We start from the raw sequence: 18165 nt of genomic DNA on the forward strand, positions 1-18165 counted from the left end.
AATTATATTTGATTACATGTTAATATGCACTTTAAATACATATTAAAAAAATATATAATTTTTAATCAATACTAGATTCAATTTCTGAAGTAATTTATCCAGCAAACATGTTTATTTTATTATTGTTCACTGTACAACATAAGAATGTATTATTTAATAAAGCTGCATTAAGATAAAGCTGCTTTTATGTGACCAATGGGTGTGTTCAATATAAATATTAACACCAAAAGGATTTTATTTGATTTAGTTTAGTTATTCACTTTTTAAGTTTCAAAAAAAAAAAATTCTCATTGAAAAAGCTTAAAGAAAACAGCTTCTGTAATAATCATATATGTGTGAGTGCATGTGTACAAGTGTAGATCATTCCAGATTTCCTTAGGTCAGAAAGTAAACAGGTCAAAGAAATGTGACGTAGTTAAGTTTTTTAGGTGGTGAGCATAAGACTTAATAAGTGTCTGACTTGTCTATCCATGAAGCGATGGGAGAAATAATTAAGATTAAGTACATCTGATCTCTGTCCAGATTCCTCCAGCATAGAGAACCACACATAAGACACACTGTGAATTCTGGGCAGGGAAATGTTGCTTTAAGACCCTAGAGCAGTGAGTGTTAGAAATAGTGCATTTTAAGGAGGTCTTCTTAAACACACTCTTCTGCTAATGGACATGCTATTTTTAAACCTGGAAAAATAGTAATGCCTTGTTGCATTTTTGAGTGGATTGAGTTTGAAGTCAGATTGGATCACAGGTAATGATGTTTTGGTAGACTTTGAAAACATGGCTTGTAAAATGCGGTAGGGTATTTGGTGATGAATACAAAGCAAATTTGAACTTTATTAGACCTGGAAGGGGTTAAAATTGTGGTACTAAGTTTCTTCCATATGACTGGGCGATTGATAGGGTATAGGGAACATCAAAAGTATTATATGAAAGCAACAAAAGCAATTATTGTGTTATGTTAAAAGAAAATATTTTTAAGGTTAATATCATATTGAAAAAAAGGCTTTTAATAACTTCATCATCATAATCATCAATCTGTTTACATGATGATTTCAACTGTAAACTGTAAAGTTTTTATAGGGTTTGGCTGTTCATTTACACAAAAATAGTGATTTGGGAGCCTGAAAACGCAATCTTTTGAAGACAGGTCTTTTCGTCATCTTGATTGTTTGTATTTATCAATCTGTAAAAGAATGCCTACCCTACTAAAAAATCCAGCAAAGACCAGCATAAGCTGGTAGCTGGTTTTAACTGGTTTAAGGTGGCAGTAGCTGGTCTAAGATGGTCCTCCCAGACTGGCAATTAAGCTGGTTGAGCTTTGCCGGTCTGGCAAAAAAGGGACCAAAACACAGTTAGACCAGCTTAAAAAATGACCAAAACACAGCTGGACCAGCTTTCCACACCAGAAATACCAGCTAAAACCAAGCTGGGAGACCAGCTAAAACCAGCTCACCAATTTATGCTGGTCTTAGCTGGATTTTTCAGTAGGGTATTTGCACAGGTGTATTTATTTGTTTCTTAACAGGGTATACATCACCATTTACTGGCCTGGCATGCGTAATATAGGCCTAGTGTGAGGTTTCATCATCTTGATTGTTTGTATTTATCACACTATAAAAGAATGCATATTTGCACAGGTGTATTTCTTTGTTTATTTACAGGGTATACATCACCATGCACTGGCCTGGCATGTGTAATATAGGCCTAGTGTGAATGTTTTGTCCAGAATGGTAACCCATACTCGAAATGTGACCACTTCATTTAACCCATCCTACAAGCAGTGAACACAAGCAATGCAAGTCGTGAACACACACACGGACCAGTGGGCCACAATCCCTGCAGTTCAAAGAAATCATGATCATTACCCCCCCCCCCCCCCCGTGTCATCCAAAACGTTGATGTCTTTCTTTGTTCAGTTGAGAAGAAAGTTTTTTGAGGAAAACATTTCAGAATTTTTCTCAATTTAATAGACTTTTTTGGACCTCAACAGCTTACAGTTTCAATGCAGTTTAAAATTGCAGTTTCAACGAAGCTTCAAATGGCTCTAAACGATCCCAAAGGCATAAGAGTCTTATTTAACAAAACAATTGTCATTTTCGGCAAGAAAAAAAAAGTACTTTTAAACCACAACTTCTGGTCTTGCACTAGCCATGTGACGCGCCAGCGCAACCTCACACATCTGTAGCACATCGAAAAGTCACCCATGATGTATGCGTAACTACCGCCCCAGTGTGGAGAAAGAGGACCGTTCCGACGTTGTTGTATGTGGAATGATACTAATTACTGATACTAATTTATGTCAGTTTATTGTTTAAAATGGTCCACAAATGTGCGCTCACATATGTGAAGCATGAGTGACCTTTCTATGTGTTTACGCAAATACGCAAGGTTGCGCTGGCGTAAACAAGACAAGAAGTTGTGGTTAAAAAGTGCTTATTTTGTATTTTTCTTGTCAAAATTACTATCGTTTTGCTAGATAAGATCATAGACTGTAGAAAAGGATGAACGTAGTGTCCGTGACGTCACACATAGGTTTCTGAAGATCGTTATTGAAGCTTAAAGAGTAACTAAACCCCAAACCAATTTTTTTTAGTTAATGATCTGTAAGAATGATGCTTTATTAGTGCTGTTCATTGATTTTAGTAAGTTTTTTGACATTTGGATATAAAGTGTTTCAATACTACAATATATGGTGTAAAAACGTCTGAGTGCTGCCCTCTTGAGGTTGAACGGTGGCTACTGCAGTTGAATTTTCCTATTGGATGTTGGGTCCAAGAAATGACTCGTGACGTAAGCAGGTTCAAGCTCACCACGCCCTTGTTACGATCTCACCACACACTTAGTTCGTCCCCTCTATCTCCGTTGGGATCTGCCCACTTTTCTTGCATTTTTCAAATATTGCAGTGGGTGGAGTCAGGCTCTGACCAGGGGTTTAGTTACGCTTTAAAGGCCCTGTCCCAAATGGCGCACTTCATGTGGACTTTCGGTCTCGTGGCCTTAAATTGCGCGTGCTCGCTTAGTCCACGCGTCCGTAGGGTGTCCCATCTGTCATTTTTACGCTTTGAAGTGTGCTCATCAGCGCCTCCTTTGCCCCCTTGATGCGGTCTTCAGCGAAGCCCGCACTGCAGCAGGCTTCGCGCACTTTACCAACCCAGAAGTCCTTGCGAAAGGGCAATCAGACCAATCAGACGACGGAAGGGAGGAGTTCACACTGACGGGCAACTTCTCTACCTATTTCCGGTGTGATGCTCGAGTCTGTCCCAAAATACGACTCCGGTGCACCCACGTGGACTCGCATCAAGGGTCCCTAAAGTCTGGACTATGTGATGTCATCAAAGTGTGGACTCTGAGGAGGACCACAAGTCCGGAGTGTGCCATTTGGGACAGGGCGAAAGTAGGCTGTGTCTTCCATTGCCATCTTGGCCGCCGTCACTGCGTATCACTCGCGGATGTCCAAACATGGGTAAAGAGGCGGGACGTGGGTGAAGCTGAGGTGACTGGTTGCTGAAACCACGCCCGCATAGGTCGACTTCAATGACAGCAGTGGCTGTTCAATCGTCACTCAAGTGACCACGCCCTTAATTATGAACTTTAAGGCTTAATATAATTTAAACGGATGAGTTACAAAAAATTCACCCCTCTTACAGTTGTCATGAAGGGCAAAATTAGCTATACAGACCAAAAAACACTACCAGGCTGTAAAAATATTATTTTCCACTGTAAAGTTGGCCATTTTAACATGGAGGTCTATGAGTATCGACTCCCTTTTGGAGCCTGCCTCTAGCGGCCAGTCAATGAATTGCAGTTTAAATCACTTCCGTATTGGTTTCATCAGAGAGATCAAAGGTTAATTGTCCCTCGGATAAGACGCTTATGCCTCGTTTGGTATCATTTAAGTTCCAAGTCAATGATAAAAAATATTTTCTGAAGACGTTTTTTTTGCTCAGATGCACATGGGCAACCATAAAACAGGTCAAGGACTGTGTAAATAATATCTGTCTATGAATTATTAGGATACATTTAATTTTAGAAACAAAAAAATACAGGTCAAACTTTTTCCTACATCTTTATAAATCACATGCACGCTGTTTGAAGATATAAAACTAAATATAATGCACATTAAAATAGCCATTAAAATATCAAAGCTGTTTTAGTAAGACTGAAAGCTAGGCATGAGGCACGTTCAGGTAAAACAGTAAAAAATAAATAGAAAATAGTTGTCTAAAATGCACCCTTCATTTCACAAACATAGAGTTCAAATATCTTTAAAAAAAATTATCAATAAGAGTAGGCTGCACTGAAACGTACTGTAGGAACATCCATGCTTTTGTTTTCACGTTACCATGGCGACAACAGCGCGCGATCCGCTCAGTGGAGCTTTGCAAAGGAGAAACCTGCAAACAACGTAAGATAAAACATTATTACTGCTCACATTTTATAACGGGGGGAAACCTTCTTTTAACCCAGGACTTTATTTATCAAACACCGTCACAAAAACATGAGCGCATTAACCCCAGAGGTAAACGAGGAAAACAAACCTAATGGAAGAAGTCTACTGGGTAACTGGGTCGAGGAGGTAAGATAGCATTCCTTCATCAAGATCCAAAAGAAGGTCGAGACTTTTACAGTGTCATCATCATATCCCTGTGTGTGCTAAAATGAGATTTATACAGTATGTGCTTGTACACTCAATTTGAGTGATCAGTGACATGAAATGCTTTCTCCTATGCGCTTCAGAGGGCTACTGCATCACTAGACAGATCAGGACCTAATTCCTGTATTGATAAGAATGGACATATGGGAATCCTCACCATGGATGTGACTTCTAAAGTGCAGGGGGTTAGCACATTCAGATCTGCATTCGATACTCCACAAAGCTTTGGGGTGCGAAAGAAAGGTAGGTGAAGTTTTATTAAATAACTCTTAAAAATGGCTCAGTTGTTCAGTGCTGACTGGCACTACATATAACTTTATATATAGTTATTTATTCTTCAACAACATACTTGTATAATATTTTATTATTAATTAATTGTGTTAAAAAAGTACAAAACCATAATTTACTCTACATTCTTTTTCTAATTTATTAATGTAGTCTAAATGCCAAATAAAGTTATATGTATTTTATAAACATAACAATTTTTGTTACAAAAAATTAATAATTGGTTTGAATTCACAATAATGGCTACAATTTAGCACATGTTACCCCTTGAGTGCTTATAATTAAACCAAATGTTTAACTTTGCAAAGCCTAAACACACATCAAGTCAAGATCAACAAGTATAAAGCACTCGCCTATAGGAGATCATTTTTATTATATAATGACTGTCTTTAAAAGTGATGCTTTGTGGGTAATAAAAATGGTTTTGTCACTTTTGCATTATTGGCTTATTTTCTGTAATGTCGTTATAGTACAGTTTTTATTTTGGAGGTTATACAATACCCACAGTGCCTCTTTAAAGCAGACTTTCAAATGAAAGTGTCATCGTGCTGTACACATCTTTTATTAAGTATTTTCATTGTGGTTTTCATTTTAGGAAGACGGACTGAGCTTTTGGAAAAGGACCTCATCAAAAGAATAAGGTAACTAATTAACAATAAGTTAACTTTTAAATTTAATGTCCAACGAGCTGATATTGTGTAAAACCCAAATGACATTTTACTAACCTCCATTATATCTTGTTTCATGTGTGAGTTAAGGAAACAGTGGGAAGGGAATGATGTACTGTAAGATGGTCACTTCAATTATCCTAAATAAACTTAATTATTATTTGCACATTATGCATTTTTTGAAGCATTACACAATGTATCCAGCCCAAGTCTCTAACCCCAGACAAGTGATTGTAAAATAGCCTACTTTTGAAAGATTCGAGACAAAACAAAAAATATATTTCTTAAATGAGAGAGTGCCCCATGCTCATAGAACTTGTGTGGGTGTAAACCAAAAATGAATGTCAATGCATTAAATAGCAACTTATCAAACCAAGTGGTGTTTATTTTAAGACAGCACAAGCATGCCTTTTAACATAGTTTTCAAAAAATAGATTTGTTTGGTTTTAAATAAAAACAAAAATATTCCAAAAATATTCAGATGTTTCTGGTTTTCAATGGTGATAAAACATGGCCATAGTTAATGTGCTAAACTACAGTTATGGTTATTCTGTTAGAATACTTGTGAAACTCTCTGGAAACTGACTTCATACATCCATTAATATGACCTCGAGAGCAGTTTGGTAAAAGCAGTTACAAAATGTCTAAGAAAAGTGGTCACTTGTAAGAAATTAAGTCTGTTTATCCTGTTTATTATTACTGCTTTACCACAATTTACAATGGCAAAAGTATTCAGGAGTTAGAGCTCAGTTTCAACGTCATAATTTATTCTTTGTTTTTATATAATCATAACATGCAAAAACCGCTTTGGCTGCTTCTCTGTGGCAGATCTCTCTCGCTGGAGAATCCTGTGAATAAATGTTAATGTTAAATGTAATTTAGATAAAGCAGTTTGTTTTGTTTCTTCCATCTGTTGATTTGGAAAGTTCAATCCTGCAACCCACAGTCATTAATCATATTTTTCAGACATCATGGACTGTGTATTCTAGTGTTTACCGTACACCACTTTAAATTTTATCATATTATTATATATATTTTTATAAGCAGATTATTTAATAAGATTAATTATATGAGCTTCAGTACAACATAATTCTCAAGTATTCTGAAAGTTTATTAGTGGGGGTCAAGGTTTTGGGATTTTTTTAGCAGTTCTACAGAAATATATATCGGTATTACATTTTGTATACAATGTATACAAAGTGTATTAAAGTTTCGCTAAAGCCTGCATTTTAAGTGCTCTTAACAGTATACAATTGAAAGTTTTTCCTGTCTCCTGCTAAATGTTCTATAAAGTAAGCACGTGACCTTTATGGTCATTGAAAAATTGTCTCTAAAACTGATTGTCAGTGCAGCAAAGATGGCTTTGTTTAAGTTGTATATTTCCAGGGGTGCATGGCAGACGCCAACTGAGCCACTGCCATTGAAATGAATAGGAATGCTAAAATAGTTTCATTTTAAGTTTATTTATTTATAGAGCACATTTAAAAACAGCACACAGCCTGACCAAAGTGCTGTACAAGGATGAATAAGAATAAAATGTATTTCTATATGAACATACAGAATGAAGAGCTCGGATGCAAAATCGGCTAAGTGCATCTGGCATGATTTCTTGTTAATTAGCATTTTTCTATCAGACTCTTAATGGATTCTGTCTAAAAAAAAAGTTGCTTATTTCTGAATATGGAAAGAATAATACAAACAATTTAAACTAATAACAAATGACATGATCAGATTTGTGCTGTTCTTTAAGAAATTTAGCAGCGGCATTCTGAAGAAACTGAAACCACGCATTAGATTTCTTTGAAAAGCCACAATATATATATTTGCAGTAATCAAAACGAAAAGTAATAAAAGCATGAAATCTGAGAGACCACTGAAATCAAAATTCCTATTGCTACATCTATCATTAGAACCAAAAATAATAAAATAACTTTGATACTGTAAAAAAAAAATGGGAAAGCCAAGTTTTCAACTCTTCTAAGTAGGCAGAAAGAGATTCTAGGGCAGTATGGTCATTACATAAAACAATATCTATCAGACACATATAAGGACCCCTTGAACAATGCAAATACGCCAGACAATGTTTTCATCGTGATTTTTTTGTCTGTGTTATAGTGATCAAATACATGCCGAGTTGAACCCAGACCCTCCGGCCCATGAGTGGAGCTCTGTGAGCAAATCAGACTTCAGGGTAGAGGGTTTCAAGTCAGTCCAAGCACTACTGCCCAAGGTCTGTATCTGTTCATACTTTTACAATGAAGAAAAACTCTATTTGCATTAAACGCTTTAATCTGACATAGATAATATAAGTGAAAGAACATTTGACAGAAAATACTATATGTGAAATACTATAATCTAATTATGCATCAAAGTTTGATTTAGTTTCATATTATGTAGAAAATCACAAAAACACAGCCATTGGCAGTCAGAATAACATGCCTATGGATTGACTTTATACATTGAAAATATTTATGAATGTATTGGGAAAAGTATATACAAGTGCTGATCATATAATTAGAATATTATCAAAAAGTTTATTTATTTCAATAATTCCATTCAGAAAGTAAAACTTGTATATTATATTCATTCATTAAACACAGACTGATATATTGCAAATGGGTTTTTTTAGATATATTTAAACTTTTGATGATTATAACTGACAACTAAGGAAAATCCCAAATTCAGTATCTCATATTATTACTTAAGAAGTTAGAACAATACAAAAAGAGGATTTCTAGAAATCTTGGCCAACTGAAAAGTATGAACATGAAAAGTATAAGCATGTACAGCTCTCAATACTTAGTTGGGGCTCCTTTAGCCTGAATTACTGCAGCAATGCGTCTTTGCATGGAGTTGATCAGTCTGCGGCACTGCTCAGGTGTTATGAGAGCCCAGGTTGCTCTGATAGTGGCCTTCAGCTCTTCTGCATTGTTGGGTCTGGCATATCGCATCATCCTCTTCACAATACCCATAGATTTTGTATAGTGTTAAGGTCAGGCGAGTTTGCTGGCCAATTAAGAATAGAGATACCATGGTCATTAAACCAGGTGCTGGTAGGTTTGGCACTGTGTGCAAGGTGCCAAGTCCTGTTGGAAAATGAAATCTGCATCTCCATAAAGTTAGTCAGCAGCAAGAAGCATGAAGTGCTCTAAAACTTCCTTGTACACAGCTGCGTTGACCTTGGACCTCAGAAAACACAGGGGACCAACACTAGCAGATGACATGGCACCCCAAACCATCACTAACTATGGAAACTTTACACTGGACCTCAAGCAACGTGGATTGTGTGCCTATCCTCTCCTACTCCAGACTCTGGGACCCTGATTACCAAAGGAATTGCAAAATTTATTTTCATCAGAGAACATAACTTTGGACCACTCAGCAGCAGTTCAGAAGCAAGACGCTTCTGACCCTGTCTGTTGTTCAAGAGTGGCTTGACACAAGGAATGCGACAGCTGAAACCCATGTCTTGCATACGTCTGTGCGTAGTGGTTTTTGAAGCTCTGACTCCAGCTGCAGTCCACTCTTTGTGAATCCTCCCACATTTTTGAATGGGTTTTGTTTCACAATCCTCTCCAGGGTGCGGTTATCCCTATTGCTTGTACTGTACACTTTTTTCTACCACATCTTTTCCTTCCCTTCGCCTCTCTCTAATGTACTTTGACATAGAGCTCTGTGAACAGCCAGCTCCTTTTGCAATGACATTTTATGTCTTGCCCCCCTTGTGCAAGGTGTCAGTGGTTGTCTTTTGGACAACTGTCCAGTCAGCAGTCTTCCCCATGATTGTGTAGCCTCAGAACTAGACTGAGAGACCATTTAAAGGCTTATATTGAGACCAGGTTTGTTCAATATTGAACCTTTTTTATAATATACTAATTTTCTGAGATACTGAATTTGGGATTTTCCTTAGTTGTCAGTTATAATAATCAAAATTAAAATAAATGAACATTTAAAATATATCAGTCTGTGTGTAATAAATGAATATAATATACAAGTTTCAATTTTGAATGAAATTAGTGAAATAAATCAACTTTTTGATGATATTCTCATTATATGACCAACACCTGCATTTTTATCACAATTTTGCCCGTTATTGGTTCATTTTAAATTGTCTGGCTGTGTGACAGATGAGTAAAATATCAGTAATATTAGTTAAACATCTAAAAAATATTTATGTGAGTAAGTTTCTTTTTTACTATGCTTATCTCAAATAGGATCATAATTACACAACAGATCAGGCCATCACATTTTGGAGTGAGAACTATCAGAAGATTCAGGTCAGCATTTCTAGTACTCTAACTTTAAGCTTATTGTTGTAATAAAAATACTGATGTGGTTTTAAAAAACTGTTTTTTTTTCAACAGGGAATGACAGCAATTAAAACTAAGGATAATCCATTTAAAAGAAACGCCACCTTCAGCACACCAATAACTGAACGAATGGATTGCCAGGACGACATCAGTCTGAACCCTTCTGCAAATGATATTCATTTGTAAATTTACTGTAAAAGAATGTCTTAGTGTGTTATGCAGAATGTTGTAGGATTTTGATCTATTCGCAAATTAATAAATATTAAATATGAATAAATATGCTATTTACACAAAGCTGCTTTTACACTAAGTGAAAATAGCAATATATGCTACTTACAGTACACTTAGTAAAAATAGTGTTAGATGCTATTTACATTAAGTAAAAATAGCATATGTTCTTAGAGATTTTTTTATTAATACTAAGTGACAATATCAGCATTTTCTTCTATTTACAGTAGGTGAAAATAAGTTTGATTTAATAAGTGTAAATTAGATGCCATCTTAGCCAATACTATTTACAACTCATTTACGTATTTTTCTAGATTAACAGGATTTAATAGTTAACCAAGTTAATTGATTATATTTATTAAAATTATGAAATGGATGCTGCATTATTTGAAGATTTAAAGCTCCCTACACTGACCCTTAACCCTACCCAATATTTCTTTTTTTCATAAAAAAACTTTTTTATTTCAACTTTTCAAACATTTTCTTGAAAATAAATGATATGTGATAGGAAAAGGGAGTAGAGGCGGATTCTAACCAGGGCCATCGCGTCAAAAGCCACTGAAGCCACATTTTTGGTAAACTTAAGTGGTCAAAAAGAACATTGGTGGGCGGAGCTAGTATAAAAATCGGTTGTCAACTATTTGCACCTAGTTTTTTTTTAAATATGACTTTAATATGGTTTTTGTTTTGCTTATTTACAGAGTTCAAAGTATTTGGAAAAAGCACTTTTAGTTTATTTGTTACATCATGCTTAAATATATTATCAATATATTTTCATAGTATTTGCTACTGTATATCTCCGTTTGCTTTGACTGCATGCACAAACTGGCATGGCTCCACAATTTAACCTGCAAAACCTGATAATCCATTTATCCCTACATTTTTTAACCACCTGACTGTATATTTACACTTTGTAAGGTTGCATAACTTTTATTGATTTTCCACTAATGGAACACATTGACTGTTAACTTTGTGCCAATGACTATATAGTTTTAATCAGACATCTCATTTGTTTACAATGAGATGTGGAAGCTCTATTGAATATCAAGTGATTCTCTGACTTTCTTTAGATCAAACTGACTTACTTTCACACAGCTGCCCTGTCAATCAGCAAGCTGCATCTCTTTATGCTTTAACCTAGGATAACATGGGGTAACTATAGCAACAAGTAATTTTAGAGAGTTTCTCTTTTTGTTTTTTCAGAAAACGTTATCACACTTGATTAGATTGTTTTGGTTCGATTTCAAAACAAATTGATTCAAATTTGTAATTAAGCAGGAACACCATTGATTTCTATAAATACAAGTAAGTCAATAGTGCTCAAAAACTATTTGGCTACAAACATTGCTCATAATATCTCCCTTTGTGTTCAGCAGAACAAAATAATTATACAGGTTAGGGTGAGTCAATTATTTTTTTTATTTTTGGGTGAACTATCTCTTTAATTGTGGTTATCGAACACTTGCAGCTGCTTTTTTGTAATGAGCACATAACTTTTACAAGCAGAGTATATGAAGCTATGGCCAAAAGTACAAGTGTATGAGTGTAAAGCTTTCCAGAATGACCTCTCGGCTACAGCATACAGCAGCAGAACTGCGAATGGGTGATAATTAAGAATGTTGGGGGCGATGAACATGTCACGAGCACACATGCAGTACAGAAAAGGCACAGATGTGAGATGGATTTATAATGATGAGACTATGATGTCATGCCTATTTACTACCAAACTGTAGAGTGAGTATCATTAGGGCTGTTTTTCAGGCAGATTTTATGGTTTCAAAGGGAGAGCATTTTACAGTATGTACAGCATTTTTTTTTTTTTTTTCATTATGCATTTACGTCATGTTTCTTTTTTTGTTTTAGATATTTCAACATAAAAGCTACAGCAAATTGAGCATTTTAGAAGTGTGAAATATTCAAAAGTGTGGAATATAAAAATATATCTTATGCTAATCTGTCAAGCTTTTGTGTGTTGAGTGGAAAGGAGAATTCCAGGAGCAATTAAAGGGATAGTTCACCGAAAAATTAAAATTCAGTCATCATTTACTTACCCTAATGTTGTTCCAAACCTGTATACATTTCACGTTCTACACAAATGAAGATATTTTGAAAAATGTTAAAGCATCATGAACGTCAAGAATGGCGATGAGTGGACGGGGCAACTGATAGAAGCGAAGATTTACTAAAATTAGCAGTATTTACTTTTACACGATATGGAGTTTAAAGGTGCAGTATGTAAATTTTAGTGCATCTAGTCGTGAGGTTGCAAATTGCAACCAATGTTTCAGTGCAACGTTCACGGAAATGCATATAGAAGCTACGGTAGCTGCCACCAGACAACCATATCATCGTTGGAGACAACTTAGTAAAAAAGTTTGTCTGTTAAGGGCTTCTGTAGAAACATGGCGGCACAAAATGGCGACTTTAATGTAAGGGGACCCCCAGTGTATGTAGATAAAAGCGTCTCATTCTAAGGTAATAAAAACATAACAGTTCATTATGACAGGTCTTTATACACCACTGATAATATAGTTATGTATTTTATGTTGCATTTCTGTCAAGAGATCCTTATAAAAGTTACACACTGCACCTTTAAACCCGGAAGACAAAAAAATCACAAAAAGCAAAAAATTAACTAGTTTTCTCCTAATGTTAAAATTAACAGATACTTGCATTGTCTTCTATGATGTGCAACACAACTAACTTTGTAAACATCTAAAAAAAAGTGTTGGTTAGTGTTTCATGACGCTTTAATAACTAAAGAGATCTGGGGCACCATTTACTTCCATAGTATTATTTTTTTAATTTTCGTTCTATCTTCCTTTGTATATATTATACAAGTTTGAAACAACTTGAGTGTGACTAAAAAAGATTTTTATTATATTTTTAATTCATATTTAAAATCTTCAAGGCTGTCAAGACATTTAAATAATAGTGACAAATAGCCACCTGGTATCAATTAAGTTTATTGAACAAAATATCTTACAATGTCTTGGATATACATATATACAAATATTACATTACGATATAACTTCACTTTGCGCCCAACGAAACTTTTCGCCCTACACTTCTCTTTCGAGTGCTTTATGGAAATATCAAGTACGTGTCACCGATATCCAAAACACGGCATACAAATCTGAATATATAAATCACAAAAAATACGAATTTCCCCTGAAAAGACGTACTGAACTATAGGCACATGAGAACTTTATTATAAAAAAAACTTTACAATTTTTGCAGTTTAAGCAGGTATGAAATATACCTGAATTGACCTCCCTTAAAAGGTTTTATAATGTGCTGTTCTATGTGAGAGTGGGAAACACCCTTTCAAGCACAGAACAAATATATATGAAGCAGTGGCTCTTTGCACGGTCACTTCCTGTCATCAGCAGTCCTCTCAGATAACATAGACCTCTGTCTTCTCTCCTTGAAGCCAATATGTTCTCATTTTGCCTTTGCCCTGGAAGAGAGGAACCATGCGGATCAATACACACATCAATGAGCACTCAGCAAGATGGCTGCAGAAAGCAATTGTCAATGAGCAATATGCTTTTAAAAGGGTATGGTTACCCAAAAATTAAAATGCTGTGATCATTCATTCTATGGCAACCCTAACCGTCGTGATATTTCAAACACATGAAGAGGCAACACATTGAAGGATGCTGATGTTGCTGTCTATTACTGTAAACAGTGACTGAGGCAGTTGGCCGGTGATGTCACCAAGCTGTTACGGTGAGGATGTCATTCACTTAAAATTGATTATGCCATCTACTAATTTAAAATGCCTAAGGGGTTGTGTACACCAAAACTTTTACGCCCGCGGCCGGCGCATGTTTTCAATTGTTTCCAATGGAAGCTCGGCGTTTTTCAAATAAGCCAGCAGCGAGCGGGTTTTTTCCGCGCTGAAAACCGGCGCTCGGCGGTTTTCACGCGCTCGGTGCTGAGAGTCTAGAGTTGAAAGAGATTCAACTTTGGGAGAAAAGCTCCGCTCGTCAATGTCAGTTCTCACACGGCCGCCCAATCACAGTGGAGCAGGGGCGGGACATTACCACAGCAACCAACCGGCTCGCAGCTGAAGTATCACAGCTATCAAAGCGCTCAGCTGATGAAAGCTGGCACTCAGCTGAAAAACAGCTGGCATTCGGCGTCCTCAAGGCGTTTTCAGACGCGTTTAAAAGTTTTGGTGTACACAGCCCCTAAGAGGGGCTTTCCCGGACAGGACTTAGACTAAAATGTATGTTTGAGCTGCCTTCATTTAAAAACATAAGAACTGACGTATCTTAACATATATCATCGTTATTGTTTTGTCTTAAGATGTACACAGTAATGTTTTTTGTCTGTTATAATGTAACTAAAGCCTAGTCCTGAATTAATCTAAACCCTGTCTGGGAAACCACCCATATATGTTTAACAGATAGCAATATGGTTTTCCTTAGGATGTCATTATAGACTTAATTCAGTCTTACTGGCTGACATCAACATAATGCAATCATAGTCAAAAGATCAGATTTCACAGGACTCATTTTTAGCAGACAGTTCCTTGTAATAGCAGACAATGTGTAATTTAAGAAGCTCAAAGCAAATAGATTATTCTCACCCATGATACAGAATCAGACTGGCATTTAATGCTTTTTATGATTTAAACATTGCCCCTAATTATATCCTATAGAGATTAAATAAATGCCTACAAGAAAAACAGCAATTACAGGATTTTTTTTTATTTCTATTGAACCATTCACACTTTAAAAAAAAGATACTACAAAATGTTTATAGTTCTTAAAAGAACATTTCTTTCTTACTTTTAAAATAAACCATTTCTTTGGATGTTAAACCATACAGCAAAATGGTTCATGTAGCGCTTTTTTACTTAGAAAGAAGCAACAAAGAACCTTTTAAGAACCTTTAAGTAGTACATTATAACCTTATTTGGAACCATGTGTGATAAGTTCAGTTTATATTTTGTGTTATGTTGAAAACCTTTATAAAATCTTAATAGAGGTTTTGGATTAGTCCATTTTCTTAAAGGGGGGGTTTAATGGTATTTCAAGCATTCTGACTTATTAACACAGTTATAGAGTTGTTTCCTCATGCTAAACGTAGGCAAAGTGTCAAAAATGCAGTTGGGCGTGTTTCAGAGTATTTCTGTGCCGAATGCACTTCGCCAGGGTTCGTACAAGTTACGGCTAATTTTTTTCGATTACGGTTCTAACTGACGTTTCAGGGGTTTTCGATACGTATCACTTCTTTATATGGGCTTCCGCCGGAAAACTTCCCCCGGAAAACCCCGCCCAGCCGTCAGTCAGCGGGAGACGCTAGAGCTTGCTAACAGCTTATCACGCCACTCAGCTTTGTTTAATTTCAAAAGTCAACAATGGCACAACAAGAAGTGTGTTTTTGGATGTAAGGAGAAGACATCCAGCCTTATGGAAACAATGGATATAGTTTATTATCCGGATTAGCAGCGGAGTTTTGCGTGTGTGTTTGATGCGGTGGATTTTCATGACGAGTTACACGTGGTAAGTAAGACTTCAGTCTTATGTTGGAAATAGGCGCGTGTATATTATATAAATGACACGAACATGTAGTGAATCATAAGTTAAAACAGTGTTGTATAGTGTTGCATGACTCGTACTCGCTCCTCCCGTGTTATAACTCCTCCTTCTTCATTTTTTCGTACGTTATCGGAAAGATTCGGTAAAGCTAATCTTTCTTTTATAAATCTGATTAAACTAAAGACTCTTCAGAGATATAAAGAATGTCATACTACTCCATAGGTACTCCAGATTAATATCAGAAATGCAGAAACAGCGTGTGTTACGTGAGCTTTAAAAAAAAATCCAGATAATTTACTCACCACCATGTCATCCAAAACTTAACACTTAACTCAATACTTTACAGTTTCTTTGAACAGAGTTTCAAAGGAATCAAAACGATCCCAAATGAGCATAAGGGTCTTATCTACCGAAACAATTGTAATTTTTGACAAGAAAAATAAAATATATGCACTTTTAAACCACAACTTCTCTTCTATCTCCGGTCCTGTGATGCGCCAGCGCGACCTCACGCAATACGTCATCACGAAACTACGCCCCAGTGTTTACAACTGTGGAGAAAGAGGAGAAAGAGGACCGTTCCGCCAGCGCGACCTCAGAAAACATAATTTCTTCTCGACTGAATAAAGAAAGACATCAACATTTTGGATGACATGGTGATGAGTAAATTATCTGGATTTCTTTTTTATTAAGAAAATGGACTAATCCTTTAAGACCCCTTGGTATTGTAGTTAGTATTAATTAGGACATGTTTCTTTGGAATGTTTAAAAATATCCATATATTATGCAAATCACTTCTTAAAGCATGAACAAAGAAAACTGTATACCTTCATTTCTACGTCACCTCGCAGCTGGAGGTCAAAGTAGCCAAATTCATCCAGCACCTCTTTGGTGGCTGAGGACATATGTATCTTCAGAGCTGTGGACAAAATTAACATAATGTTACAACTCTGTATTTATCTGAGTTCTGCCTTAGAACAGAATAATATATATTTTTTTAAATTTTGGCTTAATTGATGTAAACCAGTTGCAACGTGTTGCTAGTCTAAATATAATAAAAGAGATGATATGTAAGAGCTTTTTATTATTAAAAAAGTACCTTAAATATTTAGTGTGTGACATTAAATTGTGACAATATTATTGTGTTTTAGATCTACCGTATCTAAACATACTACAGTAAGGATATATAAGACAGGATAGACTAAGTGCACAGCTGTGAGTGACAGAATACACTCAGCTTGATGAAATATTGATGATTCATTGTACAAGCACTACACATATGGACCCCATCTAATAGACAATCTGTCCCATCTATAAAATAACAACATACTGCTGTCATAAATGGAGAGCACAATGTCTATACTGTGAAGATGTAGGTTGAGATCTGCTGTTTGTGAAATAGAAAGCTATAAGCATTATAAACCCATGCTATAAATCAGGAAGAATAGAGTTTAAGTGGCCCAGTCACAAGTTATTAATTATTAATGAGTACATAAGGGTTAGTTCAAAAATTTGAATGTAAGTTGATACATGTGGTAAACAGCATGAACAACATCTGTGGATGGGTAAAATTGAATATATATGTATGTAACACATAAAAGTGCATTACAGAGGCCTAATTTAATACATGCTTCTGGTCTTATTGTGAACAGTGTGTATTATCACAAAGATAAAATGTTTCCCTCTGTAATCTTTCATCAAAATGTAATCATTTTCTCAAATTTTAAACCAACAATCATATAAGCCCTGTTCCAAAGCTGTCTGCTGTTTTACTTTGTTAAACATGGTAAATTAAATTCTCTGTTGATATGAATGACAGGGCGCATACGTTGAGCTGCAAAAGTTGTTTAAAGGAGCTTTACCGAATATATTAGGTTATTAATATATTTACATTTACATTTTACATTTTGTCATTTAGCAGACGCTTCTGTCCAAATCTATATATCAGAATTATCAGAATGTTTTTATTTTTACCATTAACTGAAAAGTTAACTTACTGGGGACTTTTTAGATGTAATGATATTTGCCAAACAGGCATGCATGCACTTAGAGAGTTTTGCAGCGAAAGACAAAATTTTAATGTTAAATACACTGAAAAAATTATTCATTTAATTTACTCAATTTTTTTAAGGTAAGTGGTTGCAATCAATTTATTTAAGCTACATTTAAACAAACAAAAAATTAGCAAGGCAAAACAAAAACAAAAACTTTTGTTTAAATGTAGCTTAAATAAATTGATTGCCACCACTTACCTTAAAAACATTGAGTAAATTGAATTAATAATTTTTTTCAGAAGTGACATTTTTAAAAAATAAGGCATTTTAATTACTGATTAATAACCTTTTCATTGCCATTAAAGGGAAATTACTAAACCTAAACATAAGAGCATGTTAAAAATGCTCATTTACAAGACATGTCAGATGCACTTAAAGGGGTTTGGATCTGAACCCATAATCGTTTTTAAAAGTA

At 35.4% G+C, this 18165-nt stretch overlaps 2 protein-coding genes across 2 annotated transcripts in view; one reads left to right on the forward strand and one right to left on the reverse strand.

Annotated features, from left to right (window-relative positions):
* The first annotated feature begins 4371 nt into the window (after positions 1-4371).
* Positions 4372-10299, forward strand: spag8 (sperm associated antigen 8). The gene is made up of 6 exons (XM_065284693.2): positions 4372-4575; positions 4737-4896; positions 5534-5579; positions 7722-7836; positions 9821-9883; positions 9971-10299. The coding sequence occupies exons 1-6, from the start codon at positions 4498-4500 to the stop codon at positions 10100-10102; spliced, it is 594 nt and encodes a 197-aa protein (XP_065140765.2). The 5' UTR covers positions 4372-4497; the 3' UTR covers positions 10103-10299.
* A 2791-nt stretch (positions 10300-13090) lies between these two features.
* The window catches only part of npr2 (natriuretic peptide receptor 2), a 61698-nt gene continuing 56623 nt past the window's right edge, over positions 13091-18165 (reverse strand). Inside the window, exons 21-22 of the mRNA XM_065284572.2 lie at positions 16524-16615; positions 13091-13604 (exon numbers count right to left, since the gene is read on the reverse strand). Of these exons, the coding sequence (XP_065140644.2) occupies positions 13542-13604; positions 16524-16615 (155 nt within the window). The 3' untranslated portion in view covers positions 13091-13541. The remainder of the gene's footprint in view (positions 13605-16523; positions 16616-18165) is intronic.

Source organism: Paramisgurnus dabryanus, chromosome 5 (genome assembly GCF_030506205.2).
Source record: "Paramisgurnus dabryanus chromosome 5, PD_genome_1.1, whole genome shotgun sequence".
NCBI classification, from domain to species: domain Eukaryota; kingdom Metazoa; phylum Chordata; class Actinopteri; order Cypriniformes; family Cobitidae; genus Paramisgurnus; species Paramisgurnus dabryanus.